This window comes from Bemisia tabaci, chromosome 10 (genome assembly GCF_918797505.1).
Source record: "Bemisia tabaci chromosome 10, PGI_BMITA_v3".
Lineage (NCBI taxonomy): Eukaryota > Metazoa > Arthropoda > Insecta > Hemiptera > Aleyrodidae > Bemisia > Bemisia tabaci.
The window spans coordinates 23,883,947-23,906,197 of NC_092802.1; the positions used below are offsets into that span (position 1 = coordinate 23,883,947).

The window sequence follows — 22,251 nt, forward strand, 5'->3', positions numbered from 1 at the left end:
AAGTTCAAGGAATGACATTGATTTGTTCTCCTCAAAAAATTTAAAAGGGGAGCAGAGGCTTTTAAACATCGCGAACAAGATATCTATGTGGTTTGGGAGTTTCACAGTTGATTGTTCAGAGCAGTAGATTCAGGCAGTGGAATTTCTCTCTCCTCCTTCCCTCCCTTACTTTAGTTTGCTTATATCTCTGACTGAGATCATATTTTAAATGCATTTGCCAATCAGATGTTTGTTTCAGTTATTTTAGTTTTGCTATCCTCCTCTGTTTCACGAAAGTGCTTTTTCCTAGAATAAATAGAAATAGAAGGAAAAAAAATGAAATTTTAACAGGACATTTGAATGAAACCAAAACAACAAAAAAACTATAATTTCATTTTCAAAGATTGAGTGAAGATGACCATGAAAGACAAATTAAGAAACTCTTAGTGAAACAATTTAACAAGTTTATTTAAAAACTAAGCTATCTATAAAATTTGTAACTTACTATCACAATGCTTTTAAAATATTTGATAAGCTTCATTGCAACGCTGTAGGCACAGTGTTTGAACAATGCCTCAAGACTGGAGTGCAGGAAGAAATGCAAGAGGTAGGTATCAGATACCAACCTTTCTATGATTTCAAAGAATAGACAAATTTAGTTAGAGTTAAAATACTTATTCTGAGTACAAAAGAGTAAAACAACAAGCAAGCAGTTTCTTAAAGGATATTTTTGCTCCTTAAAAATATATACTTTAATTTAAACCTAGGTACAGACTTAATTTCTATGAATTTAATCCCCTTAATTTGTACTTACACTTTCATGAGATGTTCTTACATGGAATTTTGTGCAACTAAAATTATCTCTTAAAATTACTTAATATTAATATCACTTGAACCACCTACGTTTTTATGATTTGGCTGGAAAGTTCCTCCTGAAACAATGTGCCAAAATTTATTATTGAACCTTCCAAAAAATCGGAAATTAATGGCCAAAATACAGAACCACGTATCTTCATTCCGGTGGTTAAAAATGTCAACTTCTATTTTATTTTTCAAAGGGGAAAAGTCAACTTTACAGTTTGAAGTTTGCACAGAATATTCTGCTAACACCCTGGTAAGAATTGGCGATAGGAGCTGCGTTTCAAAATACCATAGGAGTTCTTATAGCCAACTAAAGAAGGCTATTGAAAATCATGTAGCTGGCTGTAGAAAGGGGAGCAAATCATATGGCCGGGCTATAAGAAGCTATAAAAAATTATACAGTCGGGCTATAGTTCCTATCGCCGGACTTAACACTTTATCGCCATTGGCTATAAAAGGCTATAGGAAATTGTGTAGAAATTCGTGTGCTTTGGAAATAATTAAGTTTGATATGGAACTACCTTAATGACACACGTTATATTTTTCTTTAAAACATTTTTTTTTTTTTTTTTTCTTCATGAATTGAAATGAGAATAATCCATACAGAGTGTGCAAACATTTCAAAATCATGAGTTGAAAAACGCTGACTCCGCGAAATTAAATATTAGAGCCTAACACAAAGCGGAGCGGTGACGCACTGGCGCCTACAAATCTAACAGGGATACTCCACACATTGCGCAACGCGTGAAGTATCCCTGTTAGGTTTGTAGGCGCCAATGCGCGTTTCGCGCTCTCTGCCCGCCCGCCGCGCCGCAGCGTGCCACGGCGTCTGAAGCAACTATTTCACACCAGGGTATTGCACAGTATCATAAGCAATTGAAGGCGCTCCAACATATTAAGAATGACAGGCATCCTTCAAAAGTACGGAGCTTTCCTCGTAAAATAAATCAAGATACTACGGCACAAAAAGAGAGCGATAGTCTAAAAACTAACTCAGTCCTAGTATCCGTATTTAGTAACGTATAGCATAAACTTTATCGTCTGGCTGTTGCTTAGTCGCCATCGGCTATAAAAGGCTATAAGAAATTGTACAGCCGGCTACAGAAGCTATTGAAAATCTTACAGCCGGCTTTAGGTCTATGGTATTTTGGAACACAGATTCTACTGCCAATTTTTACCAGGGCAGAGAAGAAAATCAATGAAGTTTTCAAGTAATGACATATTGCTCAGTTTTCCAAAGAAAAAATTAAGTACCTATGTCAGGGCATCGTAAACTGGAAGTACGCAATTACACACTTTGGCCATCGAAATAATGTGTGAAAATGGTGTTAAAATACTTTGTGTTAGAATTGAAGTAAATAACAACGACAGAAATGTTTAAATGAGTTAAGTACTTGAAGTACACCAAACAAAGTTTAGTCAAGTTCAATAAAATGACTGAAATAGTCATAGTTAGTTCCGTATAATTTTTTTTTCGGTGTGTGTGTGTGTTTTTCGAATAGATAACTATTCGCGCTCTGCGGTATATTTGTTGCCTACGCAGCGAAATGAAAGGCGAACTTCAAATGGACGATTTCTTTTCAATGGGTCAATAACATCATTACTCACCGGTCGTTCTGTATCCGCTTTGCTCCTCTTCTCCGAGGACTCGTGGTTGAAATCTAGATATGCTATCTCGTTGAGGACCTGGTCCAGAACTTTAATCGTGAGATCGGCGTTTTGTTCGGTGAAAACCATCGGCGGTTTCAGCTTCAGCACATTTCGATCCGGCCCGTCGGAACTTATCAAAATGTGCTCCTCTCTCATCCTGAAATGAGAAGATTGTTCCAAATTATTGTTATGAATGATTATGAGTATTGCTATGAATGAAACAATGAAAGTGTTCGGTATTGAAAATGATGCTCACGGTTCAATTACTTCTCGATGTCGCACAACGGATCGAGTCGGTGGGGGAGGTCGGACAAAATTTGGAAATTTTAAGAGCTTATAACTCCGTTCATACAAAATTTTGAGGTTCTGAAAGTGTTTCCATTGGTTTCCTCGTGAAATTTTCTTATAAAATCACCCCTTTAAATTTATATGTGACGAAATAAACTTCAAAATTTGCAGTTTTAGTTAAAAATTTTATGTCCGACCTCTCTGATTGACTCGATCCGCTGTGCGTCCCAGGCAGTCAGCAATCACCGGCAATTCGCAAGTGCTCTTTAACTCGTCAAATTGCAATTATTTGCATTAGAACAGTAAAGGTTTCATTGATAAAGAACTTCTGAAGCACGAACTCAGCATGGAGCGCCTTCAAATTTCGTAATACTCTCCGCCTTGCAAGGCAGTGGGTTTGGTTGCCTCTCCGAACCGAACCCAACCGAGATCCGTAATCTCACCACGCATGCGTTTACGAGTGTTCTAGCTGCTACCATGCATTTAAGAAGGAGAAAAAAAAGTCTGTTTTAATTAAAAGCATGCACAAATTAGTCCATCCATCTCCTTTTTATAATTCTAAATTTGAATATTTTTTTATAAAATACAAATAGATTGCAACCGCCCGGCGATTTCTGATTGCGCCTGAGACATCGATTACGGGCTTAGATTTTCAAAATGATGAAAATGTCATAAACTGGCAACATTTTGACTGAGAAACTGCAAAAATACGCATCTCGGTCGCGGTGTTGCGCTGGTCACCCTGGTAAAAATTGGCGATAAGAGCTGCGTTTCAAAATACCAAAGGAATTCTTATAGCCGACTAAAGAAGGCTACAGAAAATCATATAGCTGACTGCAGAATGCGGAGAAAATCATACGGCCGGGCTATACGAAGCGATAAAAAATTGAACCGGCCGGGCTATAGTTCCTATCGCCGGGCTTTACACTTTATTGCCTGGCTGTTGCTTTATCGTCATCGATTATAAAAGGCTATAAGAAATTGTGTAGAAATTCGTGTGCTTTGTAAATCAATAAGTTTCATACGGAACCACCTTAATATTGACAAAACACACATCATATTTTCCTTTCATACATATTTTTTGTTATCAATTAAAATGAGAACAATCCGTAAAGGATGTGCAAACATTTCGAAATCATGAGTTGAATAACGCTGACTCCGCCAGATTAAATATTGGAGCCTAACACAAAGCAAGCGGAGCGGCTCCGCACAGGCGCCTACAAACCTAACAGGGATACTTCACGCATTGCGCAACGCGTGAAGTGTCCCTGTTAGGTTTGTAGGCGCCAATGCGCGTTTTGCGCTGGCTGCCCGCCTGCCGCGCCGCAGCGTGCCACGGCGCTTGAAGCAACTATTTCACACCAGAGGTATTTGCACAGTATCATACGAAACTGAAGGCGCTCTAATATATTAGTAATGGCAGGCATCCATCAAAAGTACGGAGCTTTCCTCGCAAAATAAATCAAGATACTACCCAAAAAGAGAGCAGTATTCCAAAAACTCAATAAGTCCTAGCATCCGTAATTAGTAACGCTTAGCATACTCTTTATCGCCTGGCTGTTGCTTAATCGCCTTCGGCTATAAAAGGCTATAAGAAATTGTGTAGCCGGCTATAGAAGCTATTGGAAATCTTACAGCCGGCTGTAGGTCTATGGTATTTTGGAACACAGGTTCTACTGCCAATTTTTACCAGGGTACAGAATCGTGTTTATATGATTGATTCTGTAGATCAGCTAAAAATGATAAGATCCGTCCGAACAGCAAATTTCTAAGTTCAGTATTAACCGAGATATCGCCCCTCGAAAAGTCGGGTTTTTGACGTCATCCACCGCGGTGCTGAGACCATTCGTTTCTTCCACCTTGCTTTCAATTGATAGGGAGACACACATTTTCGCTGGTTACTCAACGTGAAACTTGGATGAAAGCAAGGTGGAAGAAATCAAGGGTGTGACTACCGCGTTGGATGACGTCGAAACCCCAACTTTTCAAAGGGCAATATTTCGGTTAAAATTGAACGTAGAAAGTTGCTTTTGGACAGGTCTCATTCTTTTCAGCTGATCTACAATATTCAAGCACCAAAACACGATTCTGTGACTAGCGCAACTGACCCATTGAAATTTATTGGAATCTCATGATCTCTCCAACGGTTGGGCAGTTACCCTTTTCCATGGTGTCTAGTTTTTTAAAAACCGGGAAGAGCCGGCATTCACCAGGAAATGAAAATTTACCGGGAAAATCAGGGAATCTGTTCCAGAGACCGAGAATCTCTTCTCCAACCACCCAGGGATCATTTCGTTTTCAAATTTGGCGGTCTAATCTGACCGAGCGCTATTCGGCTACGCCCGTCGGCCTTCGGCAATTTTAATTTCTTGAGTGCCGCATTTAAAGCTCCAAATCATCAAAATAATGTAGAGGCTATCCATTGACCAGATAGTATCAACACCAGGAACATTTTTTGAATTGAAATTTTGAATGTGCGCCAAAGAAATGGCTGTGAGATTAATTAAAATCGATATTCGTAACTGACACTTTGGATATTATATTCTTTTCCCCAAGAAAATCCCGGGAAAGTGGAAGAAAACTTCGGTTTCTCATCAGGGAATGAGCTCCTAAAAATCAAGGGAAATTAGGGAAATATTAGGGAATGAGCTTTGTCAAGAAAACTAGACAACTAGTAGTATTTTCAACAAAAAAATCGCTGTGTATAGCGATTTTATCGCCGATAAAATCGCCAGGATCATCGAAATTTGAGCGATTATCCTCGATCTTATCGCGATAAAATTGCGCTTTATCGCCTGACAATAATTGATCGCGATATTTTCGAAATAAAAATCGCGATAAATGGCGATTTAATTTCGATTTTATCGAAAAAATTGATCACCATTTTACCGAACCAAAAATTGCGATAAGTAGCGATTTAATCGCCATATATCGAAATTTTTAATGCGATAATATCTCGATATATTGCCATTGATACTCGTATAATCGCGATCTCCAACCGATAAAATCGCTATTTATCGCGACCACTGCTACTTGGGACCATGCTGTTACCTTGCGACTACGTGTTCGGCCTCCTCGGTGGCGGGGATTTTCTTCTCGCGGTCCCGGACGAGCTCGATGCCGATGAAGAGTCCGACCCCGCGGACGTCGCCGATAAGGGGGTGCTTGGCCTGGAGCTGACAGAGGGAGTTGAAGAAGTGGTTCCCCACCTGGGTCGCGTGGTCCCGCAGGTGCTCTTTCTCCAGAACGTCCATCACCGCGTTCGCCACCGCGCACGAGACCGGGTTCCCGCCGTACTGCAACCGGGCAAAAAGACAACTTCGCTCACATGGGCGGAACTAGGAATTTTTTCGGGGGGGGGGGGGGGGCACAGAAGGGTATAGAACTTGGGCTAAGAGGGGTCCGGGGCTTCCCCCGGAAAATTTTTGAAAAATGGAACGTCTTGGGAGCAATTTAAAGCCATTCTCAATGACTGATTAATGTCAGCTGAAAAATTGTGCCCCGGAAAGTAAAAAAAGAGGTTCGATTGTGGTTGGATTTTTTTATCGAATAACTTCAAAATATTGACATTTTTAGATGGGCTCTCTTTTTAATTCAATTTTTTAAATTACACTCTGGTAAGAAAAAAAAGAAGAGGAAAATAAACGTGGCGGGGCTTTTCGTGCTAAATTTTCAGTCAACATGACGTTGCGGTTAATTGTCTTGATAATAACGCTGTGATACAACTATTCGTACTTTATGGGCGCGCGTGTTGCATATGAAAAAATGGAAGGCGCTCTGGTCACTCTAATCCGCGAAGCAGTGCACGTTGTAGTATGTGCCGTGCCGGCACGAATATGTGGGAATACGAAATTCAAGGATGAAGGAGGAGAAAGAGCAGGGAAGGATATTGTTAAACTTTCTTCACAAATCAGGATATTATCTCACAAACACACCGGGTCGTGACAGCGTGTTGCCACGCTTTGCTTCATGGGAATATTCGGAGCGCCTTCAATTTTTAGTATGCAACACGGAGGTCCGTAGATCACGAATAGTTGCATCACGGCGTTGTTATTGATATCACTGCGCTCTGCCCGGATATCAATACTGAAGCGTTAGTGAAAACGTCGAATGAAAACTTAGACGTTGCCAAATTTCCTCAGATTGAATACGAATTGCCGGGGAAACTCGTTCGAGCTCATATTTTAAGAGGTCTTGAAGAATTCTCTGAGCAATTTATTCTACTGGTCCTGAAAATTTCAAGAAAATTTATTCTAGATTTTCTTTGAAATTTATTTTTGATCAGAAGAAATATGGCAACGTCCGGATCTTCTCACGATGTTGTTCCACAACATCAAACTTGCAAACTTGTGTTGGTGGCCGCAAAGCCTGTCACGGGTGGTCTGCAGGAACACATTGTGAAGACTTTGCATCGCTGTATCGTGACATGATGGCTGATTGATAGATAGTAGTGTCAAAAACAGTCTTAATGCCCGAGTTACATCAATTGGCGAAATTGTGCCCCATGAAATAAAAAAAGAAGTTCGATCGAGGTAGTTTTTTAATCGAACAACTTCAAAAGATTAACAATATTAATAGTAACAAAAAGAAAAAAAACAAGAAAAAACCAATTTTGAAGCACTGCATTGCCGAAACGAGTTTGAACTCAAGCTAAAAAACTATTATCTGGAGGATTGTCTCATCATATGGTCAGGGCCGGATTTACCAATAGGCTACATAGGCTATAGCCTAGGGCGCAATATTCTTAGGGGCGCAAAATTTGTGAAAATTTATTCAAAAACGCATTTTCCAAAACCAACTTGCAAACGTAAACGTACCTCAAAACTGTTTAAAATCGTGTTTTTTTTTTAAAGGTGAATTTGAATATTTTCCGGACACCTAACATCCTCCTTCTGATCAGGAGGTAAGGAGCGCCCCCCCCCCCCCCGAGAGCGCCTACTCTTAGGGGCGCCACCCTAAGTTTAGCCTAGGGCGCTAAAAATGTAAATCCGGCCCTGCATATGGTTTTCCTTGAGATGGGTTTTAAGGAAATTCCTTAGTTTCCAAAAAAGAGGCACAATATGACGGACTCTTTTAAGAAAACCATTGTACTACGTTCTCGATTGTATTAGAAAATATTGTGAAGAACAATTACTGAATGTGTATGTTTCCATACTATTTACTTCCAGTCTCATTTTCCTCGAATCCGTCAAAACTACGTATATCTCTGTCACGAACACTTTTTCCAATAGGCACTTAATTCGGATGTAGGAACTTACCGTATTGAAATATTCAACTCCCGTTTGTTGGAAACTATTCGCTATGCTACGAGTTGTGATTACAGCTGCTACAGGGTGGCCGTTACCCATTGGTTTTCCTGGAACACACAGTGAGAAGAGTTCAAAAGCTTGTGAAAAAGCAAGAGGGTTTTTAAGAATGTTCTCTTCGAAATTTAAGAGGTTATTTTATTATTTTATTTTATTTTTAAATTTTTTTAATTTTCATTTTGCAAGATCCACGGTAAAGGACGATTTTAATTTGAGGAGTTTGGAGGACAAGTCGCATAAGTGCAGGTTTTGCTATTTCGAGAAATACGTGTTTGAAGTTTCGAAATTACATGGATTCTTACAGAGCCGGATTTAGGTATTGTCGGTTTGCCGCCCATGGGACGCCTGCATTTTGCCGCCCATGGGCCGCCTGCATTTTGCCGCCCCCTTCTCATTCGTTTTGAAACATCAATAAAACCATCAAATGAACGTGCCAGCGGAGGAGGGGTGCATAAGACGCGTTTTCTCGTGTTGAACACATTTTTCGGAAAAGCCCCGTCAACAATACTAGCAAAAGTTCACGGAACTTTGCGCGAAAGTTAAGTTTTGTAAACCTATCTCTGTGCGATCAAGGCCTTCTCTTCAAAAGAAATGAACGAAAAAATTATGAAAGAACAAACATAAATGTGGATTAACGATTTTAACTTCCGCCGCCGCGCCACGCAGACCGCACCGAGTTTGGCGCAATGCGTGAAGTATTCAGACAGTCTTGTAGGCGCGATGAGTTTCACGCCGACCGCTGCTGAACGCACTGTGTTTGACGCAATGCGTGAAGTATTCACTCAGTCTCGTAGGCGCTATGCGTTTCACGCTGATCGCACTGTGTTTGCCACAATGTGTGAAGTATTCGTGCAGTCTTGTAGGCGCTAATATGTGTTACATGCCGATCGCCGCGCCGAAGGCTTCTCCTTTTCATCTCAAGGCCTCGTCATCATTTCTCTCTAAATCGCACCGTTCCAGGCCAAATTGCGTGTTTGGTTTCTCTCTTAACTCGACTAATTAAAGGTGTTGTCTCTTGTATCACTGAAAGACGACAAAATTAGAAATTACTTTACTCTCAGGAAATGAGAGATTTTGTCGCCTTCTCTCGTTTGTAATTTTTTTTTCTAAATTCGATTTTTTTATACCTACATTTAAAAAAAGCGCAAAATTTGCCGCCCCCTATAGATTTGCCGCCATGGGCCGTGGCCCATGTGGCCACCCCCTTAATCCGGCCCTGGATCCTTATGGCGGAAAGAAAGTTTAAACTGACTTTTTGATGTTTAAAAATTGGAATTTGGGAGTAAATTTTTCACAGAATATGCATTAAGACTAGCTTTACACATGAAATAATTAATATCTCAATTTTTTAAAAAACTGCACTTATTTATGCGCCTTGTCCTCCATCCTCCAAGCCCCTCATTTGTGGAAACTTATACGCACCCACTTCAATAGGAAACAGCTTGGTCTGCCCGGTGATATTAAGACCAAACCCGGAAGAAGAGGTTTGAAGTTTCGTATTCCGCTATAGTGCACAATATTAATAAGAGTACTTAAAGTTGAGATCCTTTCGTGCATTTAATTTTTGTCACCTCAGTATATATTAACAATAAAACATGTTCTAGTGAGAATACTTTAATTCCACACAGTAGGAGACTCTCCCAACATTTCGCAACTTCGCCACATTCACAGCCATAATGAGTCGCACTCATTGTTAATAGTTTTTTTCGCCAATTGAAGTTACAGGCAAAGCACAAATGGGTACCAATAAACATCTACAAATCTCTGGTGTGTTTCAGTATGAGCAAATTTAAGAGATAGAGCCTTCGTGCGGCTAGCAAGTCGCATTTGTCGGTACGCCTACTTTTCTACCCTTCGTTAAAGTCTCTGAAGCGATAAATGCATTTTGCCGTCTTGGCGATTTCTCGTGTGGTTCAGCATGATTAAATTTTCACGGCACGGAACCTCAAAGGCACCTCTTCTTCGCCTTACCGTATATTTTCGGCCTACCCTACAGTGCAACCAGTGGTGAGGCGTGATTGATTGAATATGGATATTTTTCGAATTGAAAGTATGGTAAAAAATCGATTTGTAAGGTATTCGCTGCGAACGCCCTGCTAATCGATCCTTTTCCATAGCTTTAAATGGCAGATCAATCGATTTGTCGCAAAGCACGCCAAGCCGCTGTAGTGCACGGTGTGCCCAAATGCGCTTGTGGTTAAAACACACGTTTTGTCACAACCGGATTGAGCTTAAAAACCTTCCAGACATTGACCTCGTGCGATTTGAAAAATGAAATATATGAAAAATTCTACGAAAACTTACCAACGGTAACGATATCAGGAATTACATCATCTCCTTGAAGTTGGAAGGCCCACCAGTGCTTTCCAACACGACCAAAACCTACTTGTACTTCATCGGCGATGCAAACACCTCCAGCTTCCCTCACATACCTAAAATGGAAAAGTACAAGTATCATTTAATAGTTTATTAAGGGAATCATTCAAAGACTTTTAAATCCATTTTATTGTGACGGAGATCTTAAACAGCAAACCCGCCTTTAAATTTCCAAGGTAATTCAGGAAAATCCTGCAGGATCATTTTTTTGTATTAGGATGTTTAAAGTTTGCTTCCTGGTGAATAATTTTTTTTATTCAAACGTGACGAGTTTTGATACCACTTCTGGATTCATTTTCAAGTTTTTTTTTATCGATCATACATAAAAATTTCATAATTTACTCTTGAATGTCTTCGGAAAGCTGAAACAGTGCTTCTCTAGCGAAATGCGAAGAAACGCCATTGTAAAAATCTAAACTCGGATATTGATCTTCCCTTCAAAATGTCACGAAGAGCAACTGCCTTTCCACCGGTTAAAAATTGGTTATAATAATCAGAGAAAGGTTAAGCAATTGAGGATTACACACCTCTGAATTCCATCAAAATTTTAATGTTATTTTAAGCCTCAAAATCATAAATTTTTCTTGGCCTGTTAAAGTTAAGTGCTTTCATGGCATCGCAGAGGAGGAACCAGTGTCCGATTTTGAATTTTTACATTTTTTTGAAATTGATTAGAATAATAATTAACTCTTCAAATGAATGAGCGCACATTGGCGGATCCGGCAAATTGGCAACATTGTTTTTCCTCCATTTAAACCTATGGCAATGTATCGATTCTTGGAGGGGCCAGGCGCTCCGACCAAAATCGATTATTTAACATAGGTTTAAATGGAGGAAATCCAGCGTTGCCAGATTGCAGGATCCGCTTCTGTGAGCGCACGCCTTATCATATGTGCATACAGTTCGGGTCACTTCTTAGTATTTTTTTTTCTTTTTTTTTCTTTTTTTTCTTTTCTTTTTTTCTTTTTTTTTCTTTTTTTCTTTTTTTTCTTTTTTTCTTTTTTTTTTTTTTCTTTTTTTTTTCCTTTTTTCTTTTTTCTTTTTTTCTTTTTTTCTTTTTTTCTTTTTTTCTTTTTTTCTTTTTTTCTTTTTTTCTTTTTTTCTTTTTTTTCTTTTTTTTTCTTTTTTTCTTTTTCTTCTTTTTCTTCTTTTTTTCTTTTTTTTCTTTTTTTTCTTTTTTTCTTTTTTTTCTTTTTTTCCTTTTTTTCCTTTTTTTTCTTTTTTTCTTTTTTTCTTTTTTTTTCTTTTTTTTCTTTTTTTATTTTTTTTTCTTTTTTTTCTTTTTTTCTTTTTTTTCTTTTTTTTTCTTTTTTTCTTTTTTTTCTTTTTTTTCTTTTTTTATTTTTTTTATTTTTTTTTCTTTTTTTTCTTTTTTCTTTTTTTTTATTTTTTTCTTTTTTTATTTTTTTTTCTTTTTTTCTTTTTTTTCTTTTCTTTCTTTTTTTCTTTTTTTTCTTTTTTTTCTTTTTTTTCTTTTTTTCTTTTTTTTTCTTTTTTTTCTTTTTTTCTTCTTCAAGGAAATAGTCGAGTTGTTACCTATAAACATTTCTCAAATAATTCGGAGGCAGAATGACTTGTCCTCCACAGCTCATGAGACTCTCGGCGAAGAAGGCTGATATCGTCCTGTTGCTATCGACAGCCTTTTTGATGAGGAGACGGACGTCGTCGGCGTACTTGGCGCCCAGGTCTGTCCCTGGCGGATAATCGGAGGCTCGGTATTTTCCTCTGTACGTGTCTGGACATGGCGCCTGAGCACAAAGTTTATTGAAATTAAATAAGGTTTCGTGTGCGGACTTATACTCCGTATGTAGAGACGAAATGCGGGAATAGTTGGGTTGCCTAATTTGATAAATGAAGGGGAAACGCACGACAACAGCTTTGAGTACAGTTTATTGAAATTAAATAAGGGTTCGTGTGCGGACTTATGCTCCGTATGTAGAGACGAAATGCGGGAATAGTTGGGTTGCCTAATTTGATAAATGAAGGGGAAACGTACGACAACAGCTTTGAGCAAGGTTTATTGAAATTAAATAAGGTTTCGTGTGCGGACTTATACTCCGTATGTAGAGACGAAATGCGGGAATAGTTGAGTTGCCTACTTTGGTAAATGAAGGGGGAACGTACGACAACAGCTTTGAGCAAGGTTTATTGAAATTAAATAAGGGTTCACACTGAACAAAAAATCTCGGTGTATTTGATAAGAAAAGGGTAAAATTACCAAAAATTCAGGGTTCTATTTGATCCCAGTTTTCTCTTGGTAAAATTACTATTTATGGAATTGATAATTTTACCGAGAAATCTCGGTAAAATTAAAGGAATACCGGGAAAGTTCAATAATTTTACCGAGATTTCTCGGTAAAATTATTGAACTTTCCCGGTAATTTTACTGGACCTTGGTAAAAACGCCAATGCTTACTATCGACTGCGGTAGAATTACCGAGATAAAATGGCAAAGTTACCGGGAATTGATTACCAATGAAAGTGGTAGTCTTACCTGAAAAAACAGTAAAAATACCGGTTTTTAGGTAAGCTTACCAGTCTGTCTTGATAAAATTACCAATAATCGGTAAAAAAAAGTAAGATGGTAAAGGTACCAACGGACCTTGGTTAAAACACCGAGAATTTTTTTTCAGTGCATAAGTAAGAGGATAAAGCTCCGTAGAGACGGAATAGCCGAATGATTGGGTTGCCTACTTTGGTAAATGAAGGGGGAACGTATGATAATAGCCTCGGGTCGCTTATGCGAAACACATGTTGACATGTTGAGACTGGAGTCTCTTTATAGGGAGAGTTAAGACAATGCGGCTCATGGATGTCACAAACGGGAATAAAGATTACACAAATTGAACGTTTTTCGTAATCTTTTTTCAACTCCTTCTCGAATTTCTGTCTCCGCTCCTTCTCTCACATCGTTTGTTTTTTGCCGTGCCTTTAATATGCGGTCCACTCCAGTTTATAATCCTTGCAATTGGTGAAAATGTAACCTCTCTTGCCGTTTGTGACACTGAGAAGGTCTAATGTACGGGAACCAATCAGAAATGGATTCGTATTGTCTGTACTCTCAGTATACAGGGACTCTAAGTGAAACCACAAATTAATTTTATTAAAACGGGCTGCAGCTTTGCAGACTTTTAGTCTATTTTTCGTGATGATGAATTATAATTGAACATATTTATGTTAAGAAGACCTATGAACAAATGAGATAAGTCGAAAGAAAATATATGTATAGGACTTGTAGGATGGTTCCTTTTGATTTAATTATTTTTGCAAAGTTCCAATTACAATAGTATAAATACATTCACATTGAGCAATGTTTTTTTTGCCCTTTCAAGAGTGAAAATGACGAAGGAAGATCTAAATAACTTCGCACAGGGGTTGAGAACTGCCTGATTGAACATTTGTGGTTTCGTCATTTCGCGTCGGTTTTCGACACAAGGTAGGGAAAATGATCATTTTAAGCATTTTGTGCAAAATTCAACCAAGTAGAGTATTATTGCCGATCCTTAAACGTTATGGCCTCTAAGAGTAAACGTATAAACATTAGGGTGTTGCCAGTTTCCCTCGAAATGAATATATATTCTGAAAAAATTTTGAATGTTTTTCCTCAAGATTTTCAAATAATTTAGACTAAATTACGAGCAAAATTACTTGTAAATTTTCAGGAAAATAATCGCAAGATTCCTAGAGAATTGGTTTTTTTATCACAGGAAATTCTGCAACAGGCTCATACTGCTGTGCTAAGCAGGAACGCCGTAAATTCATTAAGATTTTCCCTCGTTTTTTGGAACTTAACACTTTATAAGATATAAACCGTTTTACCAATGCACCTCAAATTTTCAGGTTAAGTTTTTGATAATATTTGCGAAAGAATTCTGTAAAAATACTGTCCCAAGGTGCGCAAGTTTTTCTGCTATGATACATTGTTTCCAAAAAAATGTAAAATGGCGTTTACGGCGTTTTTGCGTTGCACGACAGCATACGACTTTCTTCCTGAGCACGGAAGTATGAAGACGATTGGGTATACTCTAGGTAAGTCATTTAACGCGACAAGGAAATGCAGATAAAAATTCCATTTTCTCTCGTTTTTTACGAGAATGAGGCACCATAAAAAAGTCATCAGGTTAACACATATCAACGATAGTTCAGCCTCAGCAGGCCGCTTTTTTTCTTGTTTACGTTCGAATATGAAGTCAACCGTACATCGCACACCTTAGACCTTTGACATTATCATATTCATACCCACTACTCTGGCAATAAATCATTTACTTACCAGCCGTGATACTGTATTATCTTATCATTAATAGCTCTTTATAAAAAATGCTATTACAATCGTATGCCTACGAGACGCGTTAAGCGGAAGATTTATGTCTCTCTATTTGAAACCCACACTGATTGTGTTTATATTCATAATGTAGTATAAACTCGCACTTTCCATTTGACAAAAGACTTTTTCGAGAGAAAGAAGTCATTTGAGTTTACCGTTCATCGACAACTGCATGAGTAAATATTTAACTTTCGACAGGCAAATGTCCGTTTGCCGAATTTATAATTTGACGGTTTGACATGTTTTGCATGATATTTTGATGGGGGAACAGAACATATAGGTATTATATGGTCTCTTGATTCTTACCGCGCCTAAAGTTCCGTTTCCTTTAAAGGAACAGGGCAATTTCTAGGGGAAAAGAGGGGAAGGAGTAAGTAGTAGCATTATGCATCCTTCCCCTCCTCTTAAAACGATTCCCCTAGGAGCAGTGGCTGTTGAGAAAAGTTGTAAAAAACTCGTAAATTCTAAGAGAACTTAAAATTTACTTCAAAACCACTTGAAAATTACGTAAAAAAACTCTTAAAATATTCGTATCAGAAAACCCTTTATAGGGGTTTTTTTTACATAAATTAGAAGAAAATTTTTAAGTAAATTTTTTTACGTAAATTTTAAGTAAATTCTTTTACTTAAATTTTAAGTAAAATTTACGTATTTATTTCACTTCCTGCGAGCAAAAACGAGGAAAAAAGTGGTGAACAGAAAAGTATCTAAGGAAAAGTTGCAGCCCATAAAAATTGAGGATATATAGTTTATTGTTTTTCACGTAAATGTTACGTTTTCATTTAATTAAAATGATACGATTTTTTTTTATTTAAAAAAATTCTCCAGAAGGGTTTCCTAAAACGAGTATTTTACGAGTTTTTTACTTAAACTTTACGAACTCTTAAAATTTACAAGTTTTTTACATTTTTTTGGACAACTTTTTGTAAAATTTTTTCTAAGAGCCATTGCTACTAGGGACACGGACTTTTGTCCATAATATATTGGTCCATTTATTTATTGGTTCTTTCCTGCTACGTAAAAGACAATTCTCATTGTATTTGAACCCTATTTGAAAAGCGGAGACGGCGACACATGCGAATAAAGTGACGTATACTTACGACATGGACCCATGAAGGTTTCCCTGTTCCACCGGGAAGGTTGAATTTGTACGGTGAAATGTCGATTAGGGATGTCAGATGACCGTGATATGCACTGTAATCAACCATAAAAGACAACTAGCGCCTAAATCTCTCAGTGTACACCCTAAACCCTAAACCCTTAAACATTTCACTGTAAACCTTTAACCCTATCATCCCACCATTCATGGTAAATTTTACAAGACAGCCATACTTCAGGAACAATTCCACAAGATTTTAAGAAATCTATTCCTCAAGGAATTATTTAAATCTCTTCATCATGTTGAAAAATGTAATTAGGGTGCATTATGGCTTAAAAATCACAATATTGTACATTTATCAGACTTTGCACCCCTTGAGGAGGATTGTTGACTACAATTTTAATTCCAGTGATAATATTAACAAAAACCTGTGTTTTCACTGGGTTCGAGAACAAAATTAAGGAAGCTGGACAGTGGTACGGTAACCTTTAAGGGAGTTAAATTATTTGACACCCTATTTACGATTGGACATTTTTAACTGTCACTTATGCAAACTGTAGATTCAAATTAGGTTTGAATACTTTTGTCAAAAAAAGTAGATTTTATTCAGAGGATTAATAATAGGGCGGAGGGAAGAAAAAAATGGAAAAGGAACAAAACATCGTCCATCTATAAACTCAACAAACTTGGGTTCGTCTCTAGGTATACGTAGAGGGAAGCGCCATGGTTCTCTATAATTATTAATAAATTTTACAGGAAGTAAAAAGCCTTTGGCTAAAACAAGTTCATCTATCCCTCGAGTTAGATAAATCAGGACCGACAACAATGGTAAGAGAGGAGGGGGAAAAATACTCACTGGTCAACTGTGATGACGTCATGATGTTTGGTGTGTATCCTGGCCAATCGGAGGGCGAGATCGTTGGCTTCTGAGCCGGAATTGACGAGGAAACAGACCGAGAGTGGTTCCGGGAGGATGCTGGTCAGCTTTCTGGCGCAGATCACTAGATTGTCGTGCAGAAACCTATTGTTTGTGTTCAGGATACTTAGCTGATCGCATGCAGCTCTAACTACCTCTGGATGACAATGGCCAACTTTGAACAGAAACCGATTCAAAGATTATGATAAAGATGCGTTGCATGTTGAATTCAACGAAATGAGAAACAAAGATGACCGCAATTGAAGTCATCTCAAAACCCAAGTAGCATTTTTCAACGGAAAAATCGAGATATTTTTCGATTTTATCGGCAATAAAATCGCTAGGATCATCAACATCTAAGCGATTATCCTCGATCTTGTTGCAATACAATCGCGCTTTTATCGCCCGACAATTTATCGCGATATTAAATCGCAATAAATGGCGATTTAATCTCGATTTTATCGATGAAAATTGATCACGATTTTATCGAACCAAAAATTGCGATGTGTAGCGATTTAATCGCCATATATCACAATTTTTAATGCGATAATATCTTGATATATTGCAGGATCGGACTGGCTCGCATCTGAGGGCGTAGACCCTTGGCTGGTTAAAGGGGCGCAATGTGATTTTTCCTGGTAGGGCATTCCCTGCGTGGAGAGGGTTCAGAAAATTTTGGCAAATCAGCACAAGTTTACGCTATTTTCAGGTTCAAAGTTTAATGATCGCACGGAGTAAAAATTGCAAAATTGAACGTGAAGCACTGCATTGAGAGCTCACGCTTCGCGTCATCGCGCCTTCAATTTTTTTGATGCAGCACGGACGTCCATCAAGTACGAATAGTTGTATCTCTGCGCCGTCGTAAACACGCATCCTTTCCCTCCTTCTTTTTCCTTATTGTGTTTGTTTCCGTTTGTTTTATTCGTAATGGTGCTTCAAGCACTACGTGAGTAATACAGCCGAAGGTAGGAGAGATGTCTTCAGGCCTTTTTTAAACTTTCTCCCGAATCAGAGCGATGCTTCATTGACAGCATAAAGCAGAGCATTGAGAGCTCACGTTTCGCGTCATCGCGCCTTCAATTTTTCAGATGCACCACGTACGTTCATCAAGTACGAATAATTGTATCTCTGCGCCGTCGTCGTTAATACGCATCCTTTCCCTCGCTTTATTTCCATATTGTGTTTGTTTGCGTTTGTCTTATTTGTAATGTTGCTTCAAACTAGAGCAGAACATTGCGAGTTCACGACTCACGGCATCGCGTCTTACATTTCTCATATGCAATGTGGACATCCATCTTGCGCGAATAGTTGTATTGCGTTTACACTTTAGATGTCTCTTATTTTTGAATTTCGAGGTAAATTAAGGTTAAGTTTGCCCGAGCTATGCTGTGGTACGTCCAAGTCAATAGTCATTTGAAAAGGAGAAAATATGTTTAAAGGTCTCTTAAGAGGTATATAAAGGATGCGTATGTCCAAAAATCGAACCGACCATCGCTTCTAAGGGAGTTACACATAGCGAATGAAGGAGGGACATGATAAAGGACCTGTACGTCAAGAGGAAGGTGAAAATTTCACAGAAAAGTGTTTACGCTTGAGAAAGTAGTTCTTGGACCTCTGTTCACCACTATCATGCGTTAAAGCACCTCTCTTTACTCCCAACTCTCTCTTCTTCCGTTCATTTAAGAAATTTTTCTCACATATTCTCGGTCGTAATTTTTTTTCTTCTTATTTTGCTATCTGTAAGAGGGGCGCGTTTCCGGCGCGCAAAGGGGGCGTATCTGCCAATGGCAGATTGGCCTTATGGCCAGTCCGAGCCTGATATATTGCCACCGATATAATCGCGATATCCAACCGATAAAATCGCTATTTATCGCGATCACTGCTATTTGGGAATGACCGACCTGTATATGTCACAGGCAAATAGTCAAATCAGGAATTTTGTCAGATGCCTAAGTGAAAAGTCAGATATGTTCAATAATCAGATCAATTGCTCTACAAATTATGCTCAGCACATCTCTACATCAAAATTGAACCACAGAACCCACTCACATCCTCATACGCATTTGTGTGAAACTATTCGTGAGTAAGGAATGTCTTTATAGTATAAGCGAAGAAATGAAGGGGCTCTGTCATTTTGGCTTCTCGCAGTACAACCCGCTGCCGCGCCGCGGAAGGAGTGATAAAGTCATGATTGTCTGGAGATAAAAACGCCTTAACGTCCGTGCTTATGCAACACGGACATCCGTGGTGCTCAAATAGTTGCATCCAGGCCATGTAATGAAATTCGCTTGGTGCTCGTTGGTTTGCTTGTTTCTCTCATACCAAAATTTTATTCCAGTATCGCCCATGATACGAGGACGTAAATTATTACTAATTTGTATTGTAGCATCGTCCATTTTCCGAAAAATGTTTTAATTATTTAAAGGCGCTACAACTTTGCACCTCTAAAATGACGGCTGCGGCCCTGCACTCTCTGACCTTTAGGGACACTTCCAAGAAAAGATTTTCGACCGCGTATCCGAACATAATTTTACATTTTTTCGCAACACATACTTTCCTTTGAAAAAATCATTAAATTGCTATTCGGATGATAGAGAGCTACATGGGCTAGTTAAGAGTGTATTCTATATTGTTTGGACTTACCGTGTGCAACATTGTTGATACAATCCAAATACTGTACATCATTTTCATCATACATATACTGTCTTTCCGCTCGGACTATTTTCAAAGGATCATGTTTGTAAAATAATTTGCATGCTTGCCTGGAACAGATCAAACAACCGTGAAGAATTACAATCAAAAGTTTGAAAATATCAATACTTAAGAGTGACACTTCAGATGATCACGATAGCGTGATAACGAACGGCATATTTAATTAAGATTCAATAGTCTTTAATTGAAAAAAAAAAAAAACAAATGAACAAAAAAAACGAATTATTACCTCTCTCAACAGTATCATCATAATTTTTTTTCTCAAATACATCAAGAGATGTCATTGGGGGCCTGCAAAAATTAAAAAAATAAAAAAAAAAATTCACTGAAAAAAAGTATGACTTGAGATAAATTGATATCAGTATGGTAATCACCAACAGACTCTATTGTACGCACTCTGATCATATTCACCAAAAATATGGTAAATACTACCGTGTGTCTCGTTATCTTTACCATGTGGTATCACTGAGTCAAAATCAAGTAGACCAAAGATAAGATAGAATTTACCATACTTCTGGTAAAACGGGCCAAATCGACGGTGAAACTACCAGACCACGTATCTCGTTTGCTGTGTTTAAAAATCTCAGCCCCCATTTTACTTTTTTGACAGAGATCAAATCAATTTCATTCCTTGAAGTTTTCACAGAGTTTTCTTTGCACAGATGAAAAATCAATTAGAATTTACAGATTTGAGTTTGAGTTATAAAATTAGTGAAGTTTTCAATGATCGCAATTGACGTAGTCATGTATAAAGCAAAGTATGACAGGAAATCTGCAACGTCGCAAACCGAGATACGTAGTCTTGTAGTTCACCGTCGACATTTTTTTCTTCTTTTTTTTTCAGTGCGCACGTCAAAAAATTGCAAAATTTGTAGAGCCGCAAAACTATACCTCCCAGTCGCATAGACAGAGAATTATTTATTTCCCCTCTTTCCCTCCTCCGTGTCTCACCTCATGACCTTTCGTCAGTCAGACGTAGGAAAAACTCAGCGATTCCAGCGCTATCTCGAATAACAAGTTTTTAAGAGCCGCGTCGCGCTCTTAATCCCATCGGCGGACGGGGAATTAAGCGGCGATGAGTAAATTGCTGATCTAATACGAAAAAAAGGAGGAATAAACTGAATCGCCGTTGTTGTTGTTGTTTCGGTCTGTTTACTTTTCGAATGTGTGTCACGTGAATACTGCATCGCAGTACCGACATAATTACTTTCATTGAGACACGTGAGTCCTGTTATTACCGCTGTAGACTTTACTTGTTGCCGGTTTACTCGTCAATGATGCACCACAACGGCACACTGCGACTGTCTCAGTTAGAGATATCTTTAGGAAGGAGGGGACCGATAGATAGGTAGGCAGAACTAGAGAAAGCCGGCGGGGCGATAATTGAAATTGATAGACAAAGCTATGGACAGAGAAGACAAAAGAGATATGGAGGGATCCTATTGGTGGAAGCGGGTGGCTGCAATGGACAAGGTAGGTAGGTAATAGACTAAATAACGGCAACCCACGAGAGACCCGATAGTTAGTCCATCATTTACCCTCTTAGTCTACAGGGTGTACCAAAAGTCCGTCCCACCCCTGCTAACTTTTGAACGAATTGAGCTAGGGTAATGAAACTTTGGGAATGTTCCTAGGTCAAAGGTCAAATTTGACCTATTTTCAAAAAATCATAACTCCGGTTCAAATTATCGTAAAGAAAAAAATAAAACGGGAAAATTTACCAAATTGTGTCCGCTTTTAAGTAAAAATTGCAGAAATCACTTCGATTTAATTTTAAGGGGGGGCTCGGACCCCCAAATACGTCAATTCAAAGGTCATTCAATTTTCCCGCGAAATAAGCCAATTTACCCTAGATTTGCCTCCACATTATCTCAGTAAGGCCAAAATCAGTTCAACATTACGTTGGCAAGTCCCCAAATTTCGGGAAAAGTTAAAAAAAAACGAAATTTAAGGTGATTAAATTTGACCGTTTAAATTTTGTTTTTTTTTTAACTTTTCCCGAAATTTGGGGACTTGCCAACGTAATGTTGAACTGATTTTGGCCTTACTGAGATAATGTGGAGGCAAATCTAGGGTAAATTGGCTTATTTCACGGGAAAATTGAATGACCTTTGAATTGACGTATTTGGGGGTCCGAGCCCCCTTAAAATTAAATCGAAGTGATTTCTGCAATTTTTACTTAAAAGCGGACACAATTTGGTAAATTTTCCCGTTTTATTTTTTTCTTTACGATAATTTGAACCGGAGTTATGATTTTTTGAAAATAGGTCAAATTTGACCTTTGACCTATCATAACTCGGTCAAAAATTAAGATATTGATCTGCGGTTTGCGCCAAAATTCTTAGTTTTTTATGCTCTTTCAAATGAGGTACCACAAGATAGGGGTTGCCATTTGAAAAAAAAAAGTTGGGGGCCCCCCGCGCCCCCCCTGAGGGGAGACCAAAATTTTGACCCCCCCAAAAGATGGTCCCTTTGAGATAGGAACATTCCCAAAGTTTCATTACCCTAGCTCAATTCGCCCAAAAGTTAGCAGGGGTGGGACGGACTTTTGGTACACCCTGTATAAGAACCACCCATTTCAACCAATAGGATCACTCTATACTCTTTATGTCTTCTTTGTCTATAGCTTTGTCTATAGATGTCAATAATCGGCCCGCAGGAGGCTGATTGTTGCAATTGATAAACAAAGCTATAGACAAAGAAGACATTCGGAATATGGAGCCATCCTATTGGTTGAAAT

General features: G+C 38.4%; 1 protein-coding gene across 1 annotated transcript in view; it reads right to left on the bottom strand.

Moving 5' to 3' along the window:
• Nucleotides 1-426: 426 nt before the first annotated feature.
• Nucleotides 427-22,251, bottom strand: part of LOC109042296 (5-phosphohydroxy-L-lysine phospho-lyase) — a 56,672-nt gene continuing 34,847 nt past the window's right edge. Inside the window, exons 2-10 of the mRNA XM_019058956.2 lie at nucleotides 19,443-19,561; nucleotides 16,740-16,974; nucleotides 15,885-15,978; nucleotides 11,997-12,208; nucleotides 10,389-10,516; nucleotides 8,037-8,134; nucleotides 5,830-6,074; nucleotides 2,449-2,647; nucleotides 427-911 (exon numbers count right to left, since the gene is read on the bottom strand). Of these exons, the coding sequence (XP_018914501.1) occupies nucleotides 879-911; nucleotides 2,449-2,647; nucleotides 5,830-6,074; nucleotides 8,037-8,134; nucleotides 10,389-10,516; nucleotides 11,997-12,208; nucleotides 15,885-15,978; nucleotides 16,740-16,974; nucleotides 19,443-19,561 (1,363 nt within the window). The 3' untranslated portion in view covers nucleotides 427-878. The remainder of the gene's footprint in view (nucleotides 912-2,448; nucleotides 2,648-5,829; nucleotides 6,075-8,036; nucleotides 8,135-10,388; nucleotides 10,517-11,996; nucleotides 12,209-15,884; nucleotides 15,979-16,739; nucleotides 16,975-19,442; nucleotides 19,562-22,251) is intronic.